This window comes from Diadema antillarum, unplaced genomic scaffold (assembly GCF_040938485.1).
Source record: "Diadema antillarum isolate AM-2024a unplaced genomic scaffold, OU_Dant_1.0 seq00002070_RagTag, whole genome shotgun sequence".
Taxonomy (NCBI): domain Eukaryota; kingdom Metazoa; phylum Echinodermata; class Echinoidea; order Diadematoida; family Diadematidae; genus Diadema; species Diadema antillarum.
Genome location: NW_027272717.1, coordinates 77,416 through 99,276, shown reverse-complemented (window position 1 = coordinate 99,276; position 21,861 = coordinate 77,416). Strand labels below are relative to the sequence as shown.

Sequence of the window (21,861 nt, the reverse complement as noted above, 5' to 3'; positions counted from 1 at the left end):
CTTAGCTATTGTGGTCTAAACATCAGACTCACGTCATAGTCATATTCATCGACCAGGGTGATCCTGAAGAGACTGTACATCATCTGATCAACAGTCTGCATACTGGGCACTGTGCTATTTCTGCCTCCATAGGTCATCCAGAATGCACACGCTGTACGAAGCAATGGGTGAATTCAAAGCAAAGTCCAATATACATCAAGATGGTTTTAGTGAAAAGATTTAAACAGAACAGTGAAAGTGAAAGTGACACAGAACAGTGAAGGTGTCTGAATTTTATCATCATAACACAAGGGTAAAAGATGAATGGAATTTCAAAGTTTCTAAAGTTTTCATTAGTTGATACCATCAAGGAAGGAGTTTGTTTCTACCATGTGACTGATACATCACTCTAATATAATATAACAACTGTTTTTATGTCAAAAACCTTTACTGCCCCCATAAAAGGACAATGTTTGTGCAATCTTTAGCTGGCTTGACTTTTTGTAATGATACATTCCTCAATGCGACCATGCAATGCAGATTGATACAATGCTGACCACTGCATGTAACAAGTGTCAACCCCAGCATGTGAAATGCCAGATAACACAGCTAGTTTATACCCACTGGAAGTTTGTGTATGAGCTATGGCCAATACCTTAAAGCACTATTTGTAAACGCTGTGTTGCTCACAATTTGGGGGTGTATCACTGAAAGTATGTGACTTGTGAATGATTACACTCAATCAAATAAACCAATGGGTAACGTTTGTTACATTTCTCAAATTTGTACCCAAAGCAATGAGGTCTGGGATAAGTAGTTAACAGAAATTTACAAATTTCAAACCCCAATTTGGAATTCTGGTCTTCCTAGCCTAGAGGTCCCCTCTATAGAGCTTTATAAATCATTTTTTGTACTCCCTCTAGAGAGTTTTATAAAACATTGTCTAATGTGCTATTAAAGGTGACAATGTCAATGCTTACAATCTCTTCAATGATTTGTCATTAAGATGATAAAATCAGAAATATAATGAAAATCCTTCTTTTTTTCTTCAATAACCAAGCAGCTACAACTTTCCCTTTTTATTTAAAAAGACCTCCTTTGCTCAATCACTTCAGTTCTCCAGTAATTTGATATGAGGATTTTTCCTTGCTTTCAGCATTACCTACATAAAGAATCTGAGAGTACAAGAGATCAAAATTTCCCATTTAGTGTCTCTACAGTAACTATTTACTTACCATATGGTACATAGAAGTTTGAATACAAGTAGATGAAAATCCCAAAATCCTTTGCAATGAGTGCCAACATCACAATGAAAGGACCTGTGGAAGGAGACATTAAAAAGCATGCTGAAATTTGAATGTTGGTGAAAAGATACTTAATGGTGCTATCTTAAGATATAACATTCAGTAAATTCCTTCACATAAAACCATCTATACATGTATGTTCCCTACCTTCCTTGTCACCATCACGTAATGGTGCTCTAATGAAAATAATACTACCACAACTAAAGACCTCATATCTCTACTTGAGAGAAGATAAATCTGTTGAAGATTTAGAATGGAAAAAGCAAGCAAGTAGAGCTACCTCTCTGCAGAGTATGAATGATTCACCTACAGAGAACTGCAGGAGATACACTTGACCCGTTGAGGACGAGTCCCGAGTATACTCGGGCAGGTGTCTATGGTAAATGCGTGTTGTGGCAAAATCAGTCCGTCCTCAATGGGTTAAAGAACCAATAGCATGGAGATTCATGGAGTGGGAATGCTTGCCTGGTTTGGTTCAGTATTCAAGAATCCCTGTAACAAACTGTGTGCAGCTTTATCACTTATCCCTATGTAAGTACACACACAGCCTCAGAATCATGACTGGAGTCAACCATTACCATTGAGCTGTACTGGTGCTATTTGTGGTTTTTATATGTACCGCAGTGGGAAAAGAATGAACTGGACCCACCCATGAATCCCATGCTACCGGGTCTGTTTTTAAACCCAATGAGGACAACGAGTCCCAAGTATACTTGGGCATGTGTCTATGTGAAACATGTTTTATAGCAAAATCAGCTCGTCCTCAACAAGATAAGATTACAGAAGTTTTCATGAAGGATAATTTGTCATGTTTTAATAAGAATAAATAAGAAAATGTGAAAAAGCTCAGGGGTTCACACCAATCATCATATCATGCAATGTAATTGTAGATGGTAAGTCACAGCTACAGTTCACTGCTTTGAACCCGTGGCTTGGGTGAGCTAATTTCTACATGTACAGCCTTATCACCTGTCAAGGTTTGTAATCTTGTTCAAAATTTATGAGTGACTCTCCTTGTACCTTGGCATTCATTTTTTCAAAATGACCAAGTGAAAATATGTCCAAACAAATAATAGCATTTATGTTGATATACTGTAAGCAATATCATACACTCCAAACTTTCTTTCTGATTACTGTATACGCCAAATATTTCGTGAGGTTTTTATTTCCGTGAATTTCGTAAGTCAGGTGCTATTCACAAAATTAAAGACATACGAAAATATTGACTCTGATAACGCTATGAGTGTTACGTATGCATATATATTTCTCCATTCGCTACAGGACTCCACAATCCTGAATTTAAACACTTGCAAAATCGTAGGGAATTCCCAATTCGCGAAAAATTTAGACTCGCGAAATATATGGAGTATACAGTAATAGCATGAATATTATGTTGATATACTGTAAGCAATATCATATATTCCAAACTTTTTTTTTAATTATGAGACAAGAAGTGATGTAAAGACTGACCAAAAGTCCTGAAGGCTCTCATAGTCTTCATGAGTCTCAACCAGACAAAGATGAGGATACAGGCAAAGATGTTCTGAGTGGCATCACTCAGACCACTAGCATCAACAAAGATGTCCACTACATGGAGAATGCTGACCAGCAAGAGAGAGATGTAGACAAACCAATCAAACAGGTTCCTGGTCAAAAGATAAGAAGGAATGAAAATTGGCATTATTCTCTCATCATCATTCTATTACAACATGGTGTTATAGCGTTTCTACTCAGAGACAAAATAGGGAGGGGTAGATGGGATCACTGCCTTTTTTCTTTGGTGTTACTGAGTATCTATGGTTGCATTTATCTTTATCTCAAGAGAATCCAATTTCAAAACGCTTTTCAATTGACATTAAAGGGATGCTATAGTATTGGTTGAGGTGAGGATTCAATTTTTAACTTTTTGCAATATGCTCAGAAACTACTCCATGAAAATGTTAAAGAGCATTCAATTCTAGGAGGAATTCAAGGTTTACCTGATGAAAATCGGTTTTGAAATGGCTGAGATATCCAAAAACAAGGTATAACAAAATGTGGGTCCCACCTTTTATTAGGATCACTTTGTAGTGGATATCTCAGTTAGTTCAAAACCAATTTTCATCAAATTAACTTTGAACTCCTCTTAAAATCATATCGTTGCTGGGGTGACAAGACCTTGTATCTGCAATTTTGGTGAAAATTACTTTTTTTGATTAATGGTCAAATAATGGGTTAAGTGATGTCCTGTCCAAATCCAAACTGTCTTACTCCAAAAATAAAGCCACCACGGCATGTCAAAGGAAAGGATATCCCATTCGCCACAGTGCTTTGGCCGCCATGTTTTTTGGCTCTCCTGAACATTAAGACATTTTGTAGATACGAGGTCTTGTCGCCCCAGCGACGATATGCTCTTTCATATTTCATAAGAGGTTTCTCATTATCTCAAAAAACGATCATCAAAAGAAGATGGAAACCTGAAGCCCAATTTCAACTGAAACAGTACCATCCCTTTATTAAAAAAACATGGCTTGAAACACGATTGTCGGGGTGCTGCATTTATCTATAAACATATAATGGCGATCTGGCTACTTGGCACAGTTCAACCTGGGAAGTAGAGGTCAAGTGAGGCACACACTTATTACTTTTCTGTAACCGACAGCATGTACAGTATACTGGAAGTTGACCTTGCAGCTTGGAGAACACTATTTTAAAACAGCATTGCATTTACCTACTCGCAGAAAGGCCATTGTCATTTCGAATGGTTTCAAAACGTCCTTTGACTGGTGTTTCAAATTGGCATATCTAAACACATTTGATAACACGGTTGCATTTATCTATCACCTGAAAATACCTCAACAAGTTTAAGATCGTGAGTCTGCATCAGAAAATTTTTAGATAAATGCACCCTAAGATGAAAATTGTAAAACAGGCATTAAGTCAGCTAAACAGTGTCATTGCTAAAGATCAAGCTCAACATATTAACCCTAACTTACCGGGGGGGGCATGATGGCCCCCCCCTCGACGAATTCCGCGACCATTCCGGCGCGCAAAATTTTTTGACCGCGCCGCTCGCTGACTTTTTACTTTCAAGTCTCGCGCAACTTTTGAGACCAAATTTGTCGCGCCCGGGCATACGGTTACGAAGCCACGCCCCTTCAAAAAATTTTCGTCAACCCCAAAATTGCTCAAAAACGTGATTTTGTGTACAAAGTCAATGCAAATTGTGTTTTTTCAATTAATTCATATAAAGATTCATATTTTTAATTTTAATGGCTGAAATCAATTTATTTTAGTATAATTGTGCTTCAAAAAATGTGTATGACAAATCCTGCTGAAAAAAACAACAAAAACAAAAGTTTGAAAAAACAATGAAAGACATAAAAAATTGGTAAAACAATAAAAAACATAAGAAATTAATTTTGATACCGAATTTTTTTTTACACACAAATGTTCGGAATGTCACTAGGAATATTTACACCAAAAGTCAGCATTCCATAAGCCTTTATAAGCCAATTACAGACGAAAATTAGATTTTTTTGCATATATTTGCATAATATATTTAATTTAAAATAGAAAATGAAAATTTTTTGAAAATTTAACTTAACAGTCTTGTACATTACATCCGGCTTTATGTTCATGCAAAATTTTGCGGCGATCGCGCGATCAACGGCCGAGATCTCAAGGGGGGGCCATAATGCCCCCCCCCAGGAATTCAAGCTCGCTAAATAGCCCAGGTAAGTTAGGGTTAAATGGATTCTTGGGATAAGAATACATATTACTATTCATAGATATTAAGAGAGAGGGTGAGTTCTTGCCCTTTAAGTCTTATTGATTATTTGTGGAGATTTTGGCAATGAAAAAGACTGTGACAGACAGCACAAATTAGTTTAAGCCAACAGCAGACAATGCAGATATTGACAATATATCACAAGAAAAGAAGAGAAATCACCACTTTTCATCAATATGATTTGTTTCTTGAAGCAGTAATTGCCTAATAGTGAAATGCATACTACTATTCTGTGCCCAATACAATGTGCAGATAAATTTTTTGGTTTGTACACAATAACCTGCATTATGAAATACAATCAAAGAATTGAGAAGGACAGTGATCAAACATCCCCTCCCACACACATACATGATCCATTCATGAAATCCTCACCATGAATCTGAAAAGTAGACAGGCCCTTGTTCTTTGATTTCAGTGATTTCTTGGTTGAGGTACTGCCTCTCTTGAGGCCAGCGGGGATGGCAGTACTTAAAGTCCCGCTCAATGTCATTAATTCGCCAGTTCTTCCACGACTAAGATTGGGTGTAAAAAACAAAAGCAATTTCATGAATAAGGTCTTCCATCATTACACAGCAGGTACTGACAGATATGAGAGACTGAGTGCACAACCGCAGCAGACATTTTGCAACTTTAACCAGGTGTGCTACAAACACAAGGCTTCAACCAGCAGAAAAAAAAAGGTGGTGAAATCTCTCACTAGCTGGCAAGAATTGGTGCTGATATGATTTTCTACTTATCATCTACAGTTTATTACATCTATCACATAGAAACATGTATTTCAAAGTTTGATCTGATGTATGGCAATTCAAATTGTCTTTACAGTCTCCAAAATACAAACCAACCCAACATTGAATTTATCACCGCAAGAATGGCTGCTGAAAATGGGCCTATGAAAAACACTTATTTATTTTGCTGGCATTATTTTACTCATTTGTGACTGTATAAACTCACATATGGCATGAAGAGACAAAAATGTCCACACCATGAAATACTTCAGGTTTTCAGTATTATGGTAGGCATAGCTATATGGTTTTTATTACAGTCCTCCACTCAACAATGATTTATTAATATCATTATCATCATGAATTGAGGAGCTTTGAATAAGCGAAATCATTATAATATTAGACATAACCAAGAAATGTTATTTTCTCTCTCACAAACCAGATTGAACACAAAGGACTTGTTTGAATGCAGAATCAGTTATATCAGTTGCGTTGCTTACCCGCACAAATAAAGTAAGAATGAATACAAAGAAAATGCTCTCCAAGGACATCTTAAAAGAGAATACGAGAAAAGTATCATACATATATCTCACAATCAAGACGCAAGAATGAACATACGTAGCATATAAACTAGTCACTTGTATTGGACTTACCATGAATAAGTTCTTTGAGTCATTGAATTCTTTCAGCTCCAATGCTATCTGGTAAACTGTAAGAGCAACACCACAGATCTAGGAAGAAAGCCAACAGCAGCAACAATATATATAATGAAGAATGTTATATCTCAATCGAAAACCCAAATGGTCATTATTACGCTGAAAAGGTCATTTTAATCTGTCTATTCTTAGACAAAGATGAGAATCATAAATGTACAGAGTACTACTAAAAGTGCTAGGAAAGGTAAAAACAAAGTTTGAGGGAAGGTCTCTACATCCAGCCTGACTCTGGTTACATCCCCTCCCCCATCCCTTCAGATGACAGAAATTTGTTGTTGTTTTTGTGTAATCATGATTATAATCTCTGTTATGAATTATAGTCTCTATCAAAAAAAAAATCCTGATTGTAATCAAGATATTTCCCACATCTGAGAGCAAATTATTGAAACAACAATTCTAGAATCATGATTAGTAGATCAAGGTCCTTAACCCTAACTAGGCCGGGCTATTTAGGTAGATCGTAGAGCCGGGGGGCGGGCTCCCAGGCCCCCCCTCCAGATCTCGGCCGTCGACAGCGCGATCGTGACGAAAATTGGCACACACATTGCCTATGACGTAATCTACAGTACCACGAAGTTAAATTTTTAAAAATTTATCATTTACGCTAAATTATGCTAATTTATGCATAATGATGCATGAGATCAGACAATTTGGTATAAATCACTAAATGAAGCTCAAAATGGGCACATTTTTTGTGTTAATATTCTTTTTAGTGTTCTGAGCAAATACAAGGGAAAAAAATTGCGGCATCAGAAAAAATTTCTTAAGTATTTTATTGTTTTTTGAATTTCTCATGTATTTCTGTTTTTTTCGACTTTATGTTTTTCATTGTTTTTTCGATAAAACTTGTCCGCGACATTGTTCCGAACAAGAAAATATGCTATTAATTGATTTTAATCAATAAAACCCCCAAATAATCATGCTTTTATGAAATTTGCCTGTAAGCACAGTTTGCATTGAAATTGTACACAAATTCACGTTTTTGAGCAAATTTTGGTCTGACATGCACGTACATATTTATGTGCAACTTCGGAACCGCGCGCCCGGGCATTGCAAATTTGGTGTCAAAAGATGCAGGAGACTCAAAAGAAAAAAGTCACGAAACGTCGCGGCGATAGCTTTTCGCATTAGCGATACAGCGCGCGAAACGTCGAGGGGGGGCCTCGGAGGCCCCCCCCGGCCTAGTTAGGGTTAAAGTGTTATAAATCTTGATTTGCTTGATTTCCCATCTGAAAGACTCCATGTCCAAAATAAAGTAGAGCTAGCTTGACCTTACATTTACTCACGCCACAGACTTATTCACCGCACCAAATGTAATGTAATCGGTAGATTGCAATAACAATTACGATTCAAAACATATTACGAGAGAGATTTTTTCTATCATCTGAAGAAGTCTCGGAAACTTATTAAACAGCTGTCTTTGGCAGACAAGACATCTAACATTATTTGACTGTAGGCATAACTTTATGGAATGAAAACAAGTAATACAAAGTTCTACCTCAAGGACAAGCCTCCAAATGTCCTCTGGGAAGCTGTACTCAAAGGGATTCTCTAGACTCACTCCAAGGATACTCCACATTAAGATGAAGATGAGATTGAAGATCATTTGTTTGATAGCCCCACGTCTGTAGCCATGAAATAAAAATAGATCAGCATCTATTACACAAGACAGGATAATTTGATATACACTATTGTATGCTATTCACTCTGAGACTCCATCAGCATACTTGTACAAAAAAGTGTAACTATGGACAATATATAACCATATTGCCATGGAAAATATTAATGTAATGACTTTGATATGAATAGTCAGTTTGATATGAATAACTCAGCTACAACAATGAACACCTTGAACACCAGAGTTCTGACAGGCCTGTTAGGATTGATGATGTTGTAAAAATGACCAGAGTACAGACAATAAAACACAAATCTATATCATGTGTGTATGTAGTGACACAAACAACAAACACCAGGGCCCCGTTGCATAAACTTACCATTGAATTTCATCGGTAACTACCGTCAAAATTAGGCGTCACAGCCAATCAGCATCAAGGATTATAAAATTTACCGCTAATTTGCAGACTTACCGCTAGACAGGAGCGGTAAGTCCAGCGGTAAGGGTTTTATGCAACAGGGCCCAGATATGTTTTCAACACATCAACTTACTGGTATACCACTGGCCAAAATATGTTGATTATAGTGAAGTATACAGATTTGATGTACACTCAACACAGCTACACGAGTACATTCCATGAGTATGATTGTACATTAGCTCAAATTGCCTTAGGAAGTCAGAAAAAATACTAAATCTCTTAATAGGGACAGTTAAACGTTTTTACTTTGTTTTGTTGTTGTTGTTGTTGTTGTTGTTTGTTGTTGTTGTTTTGGGTGGGAGGGGGCTGTTGGCGCCCCCCCACCCCAAGAAACTACCCCTTTGAGAAAATCTCTCTGACAGAGAAGTACATGCTTCCGCATTTACAACCAGTCTAATGTTTACTATACTATACTTTCCCATTTACAACCAGTATAATGTTTATTATACTTACTTTCCAAATTTGTCCCATTTGACTTCAACAAGCTGTCTACAGACTGGGTGCATGATCAGATCCAACTGGTTGTACATCACAATATTCTGGAGCTGAAGAAGTACAAAGAATGAACACCACTTAGTTCAAATACTATAGATACTGCTTCACATGTTTCACTCAGCATGGTGATAAGTTTTGCTAGCACTTGCGCATGACTGGGTGCTAATGAATCACACTGAATATAGGTTCTGAAGTTTAGGGAAGTCATGAATTTGATACAAGAGTTAAGGATCTAAAAAATCACTGTATTATTTGTTCTTGTTGCGATTTTGGTGAAAGATATGCATTAGAAAACTTTCTGAGGACACTCATGAATAGTTGTTTATTTATCACTTTATAATACTTCATGCAAGACAACACAGTACGTCCTTTTTCTCTTTCTTCATGACTTTATGACCTTATGACTTTATGCCAATGATGATTGGTTCCCCTTTTTTCTTTTTCATTTTTTTATCTTTGCTTCACAGTAACCATGCCAATTTGCACAAGGCACAAGACACTGAGCATAATAATTCAGCTTTTGAAAGTAGAAATGGACAGGAAAATGAGAGGGAAAAGAAGTCAAGGAAAGTAGTGAAAATAAGTGGAAGTGAAATAGAGTAAGATAAAGTCACACAAAGTGACATGAAATAAAAAATGAAATTGAAATGAATGAAATGAAATGAAATGAAATGAAATGAAATGAAATGAAATGAAATGAAATGAAATGAAATGAAATGAAATGAAATGAAATGAAATGAAATGAAATGAAATGAAATGAAATGAAATGAAGTGAAGTGAAGTGAAGTGAAGTGAAGTGAAGTGAAGTGAAGTGAAGTGAAGTGAAGTGAAGTGAAGTGAAGTGAAGTGAAGTGAAGTGAAGTGAAGTGAAGTGAAGTGAAGTGAAATTAAATGAAACGAAGCGAACAAAACAAAATGAAACAAACAAAACAAAATGAAACAAAGCGAAACGAAGTGAAATGAAATAAAGGTATCCAGGGCTCACCACTGTCCTGGCAGGAACCTCCACACTCTCATCGACAGGAAGTGGTTCCAAGAGATGCAGGTCATAGTACTGCTTGCGGTTGGCTCGGTCATAGCGATACAGCTGGTTCAGACCTTCTTTGGCCTATCATGCAAACACAGAGAAGACGCACAGGAAACAGGAAGAGAAAAAAGAGAACGTTTAGAGCAAGTATTATTTCCCTTGCATGTGTTGTGGTTGAAACTGGGCAGGATGTGTGGTGTAGATTACATTCAAGGAAGAATCCTCTAGAAAACATTTTTTTTTTCTTTTCATAAGATGCTCATCTAGGACACCACTTCGGTGTAGATTTCAGAAGGAACAGAAATCAATGCAGTTGTACACAATATCCAAGCATGGTTTTTCACTGTAAGGAATATACCACAGTGAGTCATAAAAAGACCATAGTTACAAGATTTATTCTATACATCAAAGTGGACCCATTCAAATAACAGTTTGTTTGCTAACTCATACACAGTAAGTAGTGCAATTTTACTACTCTTAAAATGACTACATTTGCAACGTTGAGGTCTTGTCAAAGCTGCCACGACCATTGACTTACCACTGCAGGCATTTTGTTGACCATAATCTGAAGGGCTGTGTGTCCAGTCCGATCCATGTCACATGCCCTGGCCCCTAGCTCCAATAACAAGTGAGCCGTCTCACTTCGATCTGTGTATGGAGGAGACAATATATCGTATTACATATCACATACGGTGCACTTCCATAATAGCAAACACGAAATTCTAGTTACAACGAAATAAAAATTTAGACCGAAACGTTACCCACACTATGTAATTTTATCATTTCTTTGTTCAGTTATAGCAAATTTTGATATAATGAAAGAAAATTGCAGGTCCTGAGGACTTTGTTATAATGGGAGTCCACTGTAATTGGGTGAAAGAGTGGTACACAACGTAACGCTGCATGACAATCTTCTGTTCCTCATCAAATGTTACCTCAGCTTCATATTATATCAAGATTCAGTTGATTGTGAATAGACTGATATCAGTTGTAGAGTCAACAGAAAGCTGTAAATCTAGGAAACTGACAATCACTTTAGATATTTTACAAAATATGCGACCTGGGGCACAACATTACGGATAAGTTTGCCATGTCATCAAAATGTCTGCACTAAAGTCATTTTGCATTTATTATTCCGTTTAATACACAGCTAGAATGTGTCATTTCAATACACACAGATGACCATTCTTTCTTCTTTTGAGTCTTTTAGATCATCTTTGTGTTTTTTACACAATATCATTACGATTGCAAAAGACAGACTGACCCAACTCTGCAGCTACCAGGAGCGGGGTGCGCCCCTTGTAGTCTCTCTCATGCATCTTTGCCCCCTTCTTGAGGAGCAGGCGGAGAGCATTGCAGGCGTCATTCCTGGCTGCATAGTGAAGGGGGGTCTGCTTCTCACCCTCAGTCAGAGACTCAATGTTAGCTGCGAGGATAAACAATGACAGTGATGATGATGACATCCACAGAAAATAATGATGCAACGATCACGGTAATGATGTCGTTGATGGCAACAATCAATGTGACATTGATAATGATGTTTATATGCATAATGGCTATGATGATACAAAGTATGGTAATACTGAAGGCACTTTATGATATTACATGATGGCCGTGGTGATGAGAGTGATTAGCATTATAAAGACAATGGCTTTGATGGTGAGGAATCAATGATACTGCTGCCAATAGTATACTAGAAGTAAAATGTAATAGGTACAAATACCTGCGCATATAACATTTTACACCTTACCACTGATCAGTATCACTGCTATGAGACACTACCGTATGTAACTCTGTTATAATCACTATATGTTGGTTTGTCCACTTGAGGTTGGGCTTTGGTCAGCAAGGTTTGGACATTCTAAATCCTGAAGTCAGACAGGCAAACCCTCAACAAAATAATCATAACAACATTGCAATAATAACATACACTGTACAGTCATAAAACTGTATACATGGTCAATTTTGTTGCTGTTGTTGTTGTTGTTGTTGTTGTTGTTTATCAGATGTGAATGTGAAGAAAATAACGTCATATAATTTTTTTTTCCCTCTCAATCACTTTGTCCAAAAGTCATCACGCCTCTTATTTCCATTATAAAAAGTGAGTGAATTTGTATGTCATTGTAAAATCAGTCTCACCTCCATTATCAAGTAGAACAGCAATCATTTCTGGGAAGTCAACTGCTGCTGCAATGTGGAGAGGTGTCCTGCCAAACATGTCTGCCTGATTAACATCAGCACCCTTCAGAATGATGAACACTGCGATGTCTGGATCCCATGTCCTAGCAACCTGTCAAGATTATCATCAGGCAGTCTATACATTATATCAGGGCAATTGTTTGTCAGAGGAAAATCAACTAAAGATGATTACTTTCCTTTTATGACCAAACAAACAAACAAACTCCCATGTTTTAAGCTTGGTGTGTACTTGTTTGTTGGAAAAATCACATTCTTCTATTATGCAAATTAAGGCAATTATGACTCTGTTGACAGCATCAATGTACACATTATATGTATAGAAGCAATGTACACACTGTATCAGTGGTATTAACTTATTCTGCTACAGTACAAGGTATGTCATCAATGCAAATCTAAAATTTTGCAAACAATTGCCTACCTCATGTCTAGTGATGCATATCACTATGTTTAGATATAGACTGAAAGATCAGTTACTGTCGGTATGGAAAATAGTCCTGAACTGAAATCTTACAAAATCTGGAAAAAATAACAAAGAAAAAATGTGAAGTTGAAGAAAGGATGAAATACTAGTACTAATAATTTTTGTGAATTTCACGAATCACAGTTGGATCATGAATTTAACAACACGCGAATACGGTATGTCTCTTTGTGCTTGGGTAAATAGTGCATATAATACGTTAGTGTCAGAGTCAATTCGCGAAAACAGCATCTCGTGAAAATGTCTATGACCTCCTCATTCGCGAAAATGTACAGTATCTGTATGCAAAAATAAGAGCGTATACAGTTACCATTAGCAGCCCACTACAATGATCAATGGACAATACCACAGGAAGCTAAATTATTCTGGGCTGGCTCTCACCTCATGTAGAGCAGTCTGACCATACTTGTCTGTACAGTTGATATTGGCTCCACGATTCAAGATCAATTCCAGGTACTCTAGGTCAATTTTGACACTGGGGTCTTCCGAGGTTGCCAGGTGACCAAAATAACCAATCAGCTCTGCATTGGCAACGTTAGGACTCAAAGGCTCTGGAGAGATACTGGCGTCAATGCCTTTCACTAAGGTATTTTTTTTAATGCCTGTATTTTAATAAGAAAGTGAAAAAAAAGGAGAATGAAATATTACTGAGCATGACCAAATTGAAATTTTTGCAAGATTATGAAAGACAATATATGTAGCCATACATTTAAGAAGTTGGATCACTAACGTACACATTGTGTATTAAGTACATATGTACAAGTGTATGTCCTGCATATTTACAGGATAACATTACATGTATTCAATGGTTTAATGACCTTCTTGTTTTATGGCTATAAGTGATTGCTGAAGTCATCTCTGTGCATAAATTGCAGTGTCCAGATGTCACTGTGTCTCATACAGCTGCACACTGACTATTCTCACCTGGTTAGCAATTTAAAATAAAACATGATACAATAAATTATAAATATATATATATATATATATATACATACACACACACATATATATAACAAAGCATAAGAATAATTTGTTGGTCAACTTTATAGATCTCCCTGAGAAAATGGTGAGAAATGTCCAACACAAACCATGATGTGCCACATTGTATGTAGAAGAGAAGCTGGAACCAGCCATTTTGAACAATTACAGGTACAAATTTTAGTGTGTTTTCCCATAGAATGGTTAAAGAGATGAAGTGAAATGCCAAATAGTTGACATGTTGAGTACATCAGTCTACCAATATATAGGAAAGTGTTTTGTTACAAGCAGTTTTTGTGTTCCTTCTTTCTTCTTTCTGAACAGGTTTCATCAATATCATTAGAGAGAAAAAAGACAAACTGTGGATGCACTGAAAACATACGTACATTGTACGTACATGGTAGAAAGTGTGAAAAGTATGAACACAAAAAGTATTTACCTGCAAGTGTGTACACTTTTTTTTCATGCGACAAAAGGATTTGTTTTTTGACATCATGGTCAGAATGACTGCATAGGATCAGCACACAATAAAGTACAATGCACAAGTACATACTTTACAGTGTGTTTCTGTCTGAAATATATGATTTTTAAAAATCTCCAACTTTTCATTCAACAAAAAAGAAATATATATACTAAATGTTGTAGATTTCATTTATACAGTTTTGTATGTTGATCAACAGAGACACCATATCTTGGACTGTAATTCTAATTGATTTGCTTCACTTTCATTTTATTCTTCAATCCAACTTGCCAACAATAAAAAACTTTATTGGTACTTGTTCACTGTTGACCATCAGCTGTGTCAATACCAATGTACATTGTATGCTCTATGATGAAATTCTGCTTGAAGAGCAACACATTGGCAAGAAGTGACATGCTGTAGAAAACTTTGCACCATTAGAGTTAGCATTTCCAGATTGAAGTTGAATGTTAGTTTTGTACTGTGTCCCAGATACAAGCATGAGTGTACAACATTTACAATGTACAATGTATGAGTGCAGATCAAACACAGAGTGAAAAAAAAAAATAAGGACACAAGTAGCAAGAAGCCCATGATACATCGATTACAACCCTCTGGACAAATGACCATTGTGACCATCCCACACTGACCCACCAAATGCCATTCAGATTTATTGTCTTACATGTACATTGTACTTTGTCCTATCAGAATGGACCAATTCTTAGCATAAAACATAAAGTTACAAAATCTAATAAACATTGAAAGCCTCTGAGCTATTATGCCACCATGGGAATGAGTCTGCAAAAAAAAAAACATCTCATGTGTAAACTCAGTACAGAAATTGTCAATAGGAGGGGGTTCATGGTTCTCATGATAATTTACTAATTTAAGAATGAGCAAAGGTCCAAAAGAACCCTGCATAAATCATGAAAATCCACATCTTTTAACACTGACCTTCCTCACAAGGTGGAACACGGACCAATTCAGTGCTAAGCACAGACTTTACACCGAAAGGCATATTTTGACTAATCAAGGTGTTTCAACTTTTTGGCCAAGTTACAAGTAATGTGCATTTGGTGGGTTTGTGGCAGGCAGTTGCAAGTGTGGACAGTGCAAAACTGTACTGAAAATAATGGATTACACTGTAGTTAGATTACCCATGGTTATGCCATCAATTGGTTCAAATATACAGTATATCACAATGAACATGGCTCTTGTCACCATCACAGATACACTGCATTACTCACTCTGTTCTATTAGTCCTATTCCACTAGTGGATTTTCTTTTTTTAAAGTCCAGGTGAAACATGCATTTATAACCTTTATGCCCAATTGTGAAATTAGTAGCTTGTTCCCCATGACGTTTCAAACCATGCAGTGAAGAACAAACTTTATCAAACAAATCAATAACTAATCCACAAACAGGTCCATAAGCTCCCTATAGTGCTTTGCAAATGGCTTTATAAGGACATTCAAAGTTATTCATCAAGATAACTTATTCTTTTTGTACCGTAAGACTGAATAAAAATACTCACCACAGACAAGATTTTGGAATTGTTGGAAAAGAGTAGTTGGAGACATACAGTGTTGTGACATAGTCACAGAAGTGTGGAAGAAACATAACTATTAGCTTCAGAATAGGAAACAGAAATACAGTACATTGTGTATTGTAAGTGTGGAAATACAATCTACATAGATAGCTCGGATATTAAGACACATCAAAAATTAGTGTTTTGCACATATAGCATAAGAAGTATAAATGCAAGATAACTAGTGTACAAGTGTATTTTGGAAGAAGGTCATTGAACTTCTATGCAAATGAAATCTTATTATGCTACAAATCAGGAGGCCTATTAGGGCCTCTTCAAAACCTTTTTCACACATGATGTTTTCAGCAACAAAACAATTCAAAAAGAGTTTTTTAATACAAAATAATTGAGAAATATCAAATAAATGCTTGGTTTATGCAAGATCATTGTTTTCATTGTTCCTGGTATTTACAGTGTAATCTCTACCCTGTGAAATATACTGTATATTGCCTGCAGATGTACATGTACTTACATCCTTGTACAATTATGTAGTAGCTCCAGAAATAATAATTTTATGCATTGGTATCTGGGTAAATATCGCTTTCAGATATGAAATGAACATTGAAATCATGTCATCTGATTCTGCATTGGAACATGAGAACACAAAGCTGGTGTGGCAATTGTGTTCATCACTGTTTGTGATGCTTTGACTGGGGCTACAAACAATGTATGTAGGACTTTGCCCTTTGCTAAATTGTTTAATGCAGTAATGGAACGATTTTAGTGTATGGGGTGACTGTTAGATTAAAATTTATCACTTTCTTTCATGCATTTAAATGGAATGCCACTCAGAATAATAAAGTCATACATGTACGCATGTACATGTACATGTGTACAATGTACATTGTATGTTGTGCAATGTTCACACTCACACTGTGCAGAAATTATGGGCCAAAAGCTAACAGTACAGGTACCGTATATCATGGCTACTCAGAATGTTGTTGAGTTTACTGGTATTCCAAAATGTGTTTTATTCCTTAGCTGAATTTATGCACAATGTACATGTAGGTAGGCCTACTGTATGCACCGTGCAGCTTGTTAATAATGTTAGTGTGAGATATCACAGCATCCTTTCAAAAACATACCCTCTTGTAGACCTGTTGCAGCAAAATTTGGGCCAAAACAAAGGATAATCCCATGAACAGAGTATTCAATGTACAACTCACATTGCACATACAGCTATACATTCTTGTATGAATTTCATATCTATTTTTGTCACTGAATACTGACTTGTGTTTTCATACTTGAATTTGCCTTTTCTTTATTCATTTTTAATAACATCTACTAGACTTGTTTGATTACAAAATGATAAAATATAAAGCTTGTCAGCTGGTGCCATACTTAAAGAATTGAGTTTTATTAACATCCAGTCAGATAAAGGAATCATGACATTAAATTGGCCAATCTCACAATTACAGTATCAAAGTTGTGGGATCTCTACTTGTATCATATACACACATTGCAAACATTTCTTCTTCTTCTTTTTTGATGATCAGATTATATCTATCAGAGAGAAAGAATTCAACTGTTGATTAAACGAGGTCAGTAAAAATGGATAGGAGACAGCCTGAGATACATGTAAACAGACTTACTCACCTGATGTGCCGGTCGATATTGTTCTACGACCACAGCGTAAATGTTTGAACCTCTCGACTCCTTTCTTGACATTCCTATAAAGACTGACGACATCAGCGGCTACATTGTGTACACTCATCTTCACTTCTTCCTCTTCACCCTTCGTCTCTTGGTCAAGCAGCTTCTGGTCAACCAGCTTCTCATGGTCACTGCCCTTGTCCACAGCAACGTTTGTCAGTGGGAAGACTTTCCCCACCTTACCATTCCTCTTTTTCTTCTTCTTAGTCCTGGTCTGACTGTCATCTGCTGATGAACTCATCCTTGAAGTGTGTAGCCTCCTCTCTCAGTCATTCCATTACCTATGATACATGATACACGTTTGATATGAAAAAATCTTTAACCAACTGAAGACGAGTCCCAAGTATACATGTACTCGGGCAGATGTCTATGGCCCTATGGGAAATGCATGTTAAAGAAAAATCAGTCTGTTCTCAATGGGTTAACTATTTTATAGTTTGTGTACACTGTAATTACGACGCAATGTAAGTGGAGTCTTAGAGATTCTTATAAAGATTTTGATTTTTATTTCACCTTTTGCTTTACACCAACAGGAATACGTCAACAGGGATAGCGAAATTTTTCTGTGAGGGTGTACCGGTACAAAGTGTACTTGCACATTGCACAAAATGTACATGCACACTGGTTATCCTGGGCCGGGTTAGGGGGCTAGGCCTTAGGCTTGTGTGCATTATATAGATATATAAATCTACATTGGATATTGGGTATCATTGCAAGTAGATCATACTTGTGCTGTGGCTGGTATGGACTATAATACAGCACAAGCCCATTCCATTATAAATGTGCCTGCGGCTGTGGTTGTGAAGAGGTGCCTTCACTTGACACTCTTTGTCTCGACCTGCTGCCACTGACAGACAAGACAAAGTGGTAGTGGTACAGCAGTGGTAGGAAACAATTTGTATTAAATTAGAACTAGATCTAGAGTCTATATTTTACAACCTAGAAAAATTTTATAAACAAATGTCATGACTAAAAAACAGCACTCAGCAGGGCTGAACCGCTAGCGTTAGATCTAGGATAGATGGAAAGATTCTACTAGGTTTTCGGGTCTAAAACTAAGTAGAGAAATGAATCTAATAGATTTAAAAATGTAAGAAACGAATCTAATACGACTTAAAAGCAAATCTGAGCAAACACATTTGACTTCGAGGTCTTATTGCTGAGCGATGCACCAATGTCAAGTACTGGGACTACAGTGTCAGTAGCTGTACAGACAGTACTTCACGTGCATATATCGCTGAGCGCACACCAAAAATCAGCGTTCGCGTTACCTGCTAAATGTAACGTTAGTTCATTTTATAGGGACTAAGGGACTAGAAGATCTAGACCAAAACTTATTTGAATTTGTAAAACCAATGCATCAAGTTCTAAACGTCTGTAATTTCTTCATACCTGTATAGCGTAAGTTGCAACTTCTGCTTTTCTCTCGAAAGACGATCGTCACTGCAGGGTTAGTTTTACCACCACACACGCGAGTGAAGCCTGGGTCTTCGTGTCGCATTCCCAGCCCCACCACTGCACTCTATCTACCACCTATTAATGTCGGAGGACCTTGCCTACTACAATGTACTAGTATACTGCATACTCAGTATGCCGCAATCCCGAGCGAGGACGGTACGGCAAAGTTGTAGCAGGTGCATGAGCTGAATAGAGCGTCGTATCCATAGAAACGGCACCCCTGATGCCTGAATGAGTTTCGCTGTTCCGTGCGCCGCGTGGACACTGTACGGTTGTACGGCGGGTTTGAGACGAAGTTGACGCAGGGAAATGTACAATTTATTTTCAATTTTGACCGGTTTGTCAAAACGTATCCGGCAGTTAGGGAAATCATTTACTCAACGGTATTACGTATATTTATGGTAGATGGTAGATATGTAAACTCAGAAGCAAAACTGTGCATGAACCTTTATTTTTACTATTTTCATTTTCTTGTAAACCGCTTGACAGATTTCTTATTGTAACTTTTCTCCCATAATAAAAGAACACTTGATTTGCCTCTTTCAAAAGACATGGGAATAACAATTAAGTCGCGGGAAATTTTTTTTTTTTGCAGTTTTTTGGAATTATCTTTATTTCCTTTATCGTTCTAAGCATGTGAAATCACAAACTGTAGCAGTCCTACTATAGTCTATAACTCATCCAGCAATGGCGGCAGTATAACTTCATAAATTCATAACTTTTGAACGAATTTTCAGATTTCCATGAAACTTTCACTGATGTGTGTTCTACTAACATAGCTAAATTCACTCCCCTGATTCACTTACACTATGGTTTATAGTCATATGTTTAAACTTGTCCTTTCAGGATCAGGCGTATTTGCGCCGCCTTCCGAATTACCTTCAGTTTCAGCTTCAGTTTCAGTTTCAGTTTATTCAAACCAAATCAAACATAACAAAAGTACAAGACATAACTGCAAAAATTCAGAATGTTAGGTTTGGGACCCCAGTGAAGCACAGCTTTTGGTCGGGGCCCCTTTACACAATACACTACAGTATAATATGGCAAGGTGTAACATATTTACATGGAGTATAACAGGAACAAATTATACAACATAATAGATGCAGACAAGTACACGTACACCACCTCCCCCACACACAACACAAACACACACACGCATACACACATGCATGTACACTTCACACATGAGTATATTGTGGTCAATAGTGATGTCAAATGCTTTTGACAAATATAAAAATACACCAAGGCAGCATTTTCCATCATCAATTGCACTAATAATTGTATTTACTAAATTTAAAACACCCATACTAGTGGAGCAATTTTTGCGAAAGCCAAATTGCTGGGGGATCAAAAAAATAAGTCATTCAGTCTTTTATAAACTATTTTCTCCAGAATCTTTGAGAATATTGGTAACAAGGCAATAGGTCTATAATTCTCAATGCATTTACGATCATTCTTTTTGTACACTGGAACTACTTCACATTTACGATAACACAAAACGTCCTCGAGGTTAATAATGATCAAGGCCTATATGTATATAATCTTTGTTTCAATAAACCATTATCAAATCAAATCAAATATCAGTACGTACAAATGTTTATATCTATGGTCCTCTTCTTACAATTCATAATTAGGGGGATGCACAACATCGCGGCGTTAAACTTCCAATGACTTTGCTCTTTAATTGGTATAATTAGTATTTGTGTATAAATGCTTGTGTTTGCGGAGGGAGTTTGTTTCACGTAGAATTGATGAATTGAGCCAAGTTAATCAAGCTGGAATTGACAAAATTAAATGAACTGTACATTTCTATACCATCGATTGTTTGTTATATTTGATAATCTATTAAAGCGAATAAGCATTCATACTATAGTACCCAGTCAGTTGTCAGTCAGTCAGTTGTCAGTTCTGAAACAAAGCAATTCAAACATACCTAGTATTGATTATAAAGGAACATATACCACAAACTGACTATAAATGATATGTTACAGTTCATTTGTTGTAATAATAATAATAGTAATAATGATAATCATGATATTAATAATCATGATAATAATAAAAGTATAATTATTATTATCATTATTATTATAATATTAATAATCATGATGATAATAATAATAATGATAATAATATAATAATAATCATTGTTATTATTATTATCATTATTATTATTATTATTATTAGTATTAGTATTATTATTATTATTATCATTATCATTATTAGTAGTATAGTAGTATTACTTTTTATCAGTATGTTACTAGTGTAATTATCATCATCATCGCTACCACGGACCACCACTTTCAGCTCTTGGAAACAACCCTATAAAGCCCAAGGGGGCACCCCCTATAGCAGATATTTATTGGCCACTCCGTAGCCAATTTCAACAGAATTGGTGACTTTTCCTGAAATCTTATTGCGAACATTTTGAAACTTACAACTGTGTCAGTCAGATTTTGCTTTTTTTTTTCTGACCCAATTTCAACTAACGTCATTACAATGTATGAAATGGGCATTTCTTGGCTGAAATTTGCTGAAGAAACAAAATGGGAAGTAGTTATGGTCTTGAAATGTTTTTGGTATTGTTTCCTTTGTTTTTATGTGACAAAGGCATAAAGCATTAGATATAATAGACATAATTGAAAACAACAGTGTTTTCCAAAGATTGCCCCTCTATTTTGTGTCATTTTGATTCCTTCATTTAAGTTATGCCTGTAATATCATTAGTTTATCATATCATCAATCTGCAAACTCAAATTCCGATATTATGCAAATATGAAATGTGCTTTTATACATGTACCTATCCCATACATTTCGTCACAGGTCTCATAGTGTATTTCTTTATGTTGCTATGAATATGTGGTGACCTTGAGAAATTTCAACTATGGTTACAAATCATAACATTCTACTTGCTTAATATTTGTGGCAAATATGAAAATGATTGG

At 36.3% G+C, this 21,861-nt stretch overlaps 1 protein-coding gene across 1 annotated transcript in view; it reads right to left on the bottom strand.

Annotated features, from left to right (window-relative positions):
* LOC139713812 (uncharacterized) overlaps nt 1–18,969 on the bottom strand; it is a 34,919-nt gene extending 15,950 nt beyond the window's left edge. The window contains exons 1-14 of the mRNA XM_071625518.1: nt 18,854–18,969; nt 17,405–17,742; nt 13,164–13,384; nt 12,245–12,395; nt 11,370–11,531; nt 10,644–10,753; nt 10,064–10,186; nt 9,037–9,128; nt 7,989–8,115; nt 6,428–6,505; nt 5,425–5,564; nt 2,754–2,929; nt 1,215–1,298; nt 33–151 (exon numbers count right to left, since the gene is read on the bottom strand). Of these exons, the coding sequence (XP_071481619.1) occupies nt 33–151; nt 1,215–1,298; nt 2,754–2,929; nt 5,425–5,564; nt 6,428–6,505; nt 7,989–8,115; nt 9,037–9,128; nt 10,064–10,186; nt 10,644–10,753; nt 11,370–11,531; nt 12,245–12,395; nt 13,164–13,384; nt 17,405–17,702 (1,881 nt within the window). The 5' untranslated portion in view covers nt 17,703–17,742; nt 18,854–18,969. The remainder of the gene's footprint in view (nt 1–32; nt 152–1,214; nt 1,299–2,753; nt 2,930–5,424; nt 5,565–6,427; nt 6,506–7,988; nt 8,116–9,036; nt 9,129–10,063; nt 10,187–10,643; nt 10,754–11,369; nt 11,532–12,244; nt 12,396–13,163; nt 13,385–17,404; nt 17,743–18,853) is intronic.
* Between the last annotated feature and the right edge of the window lie 2,892 nt (nt 18,970–21,861).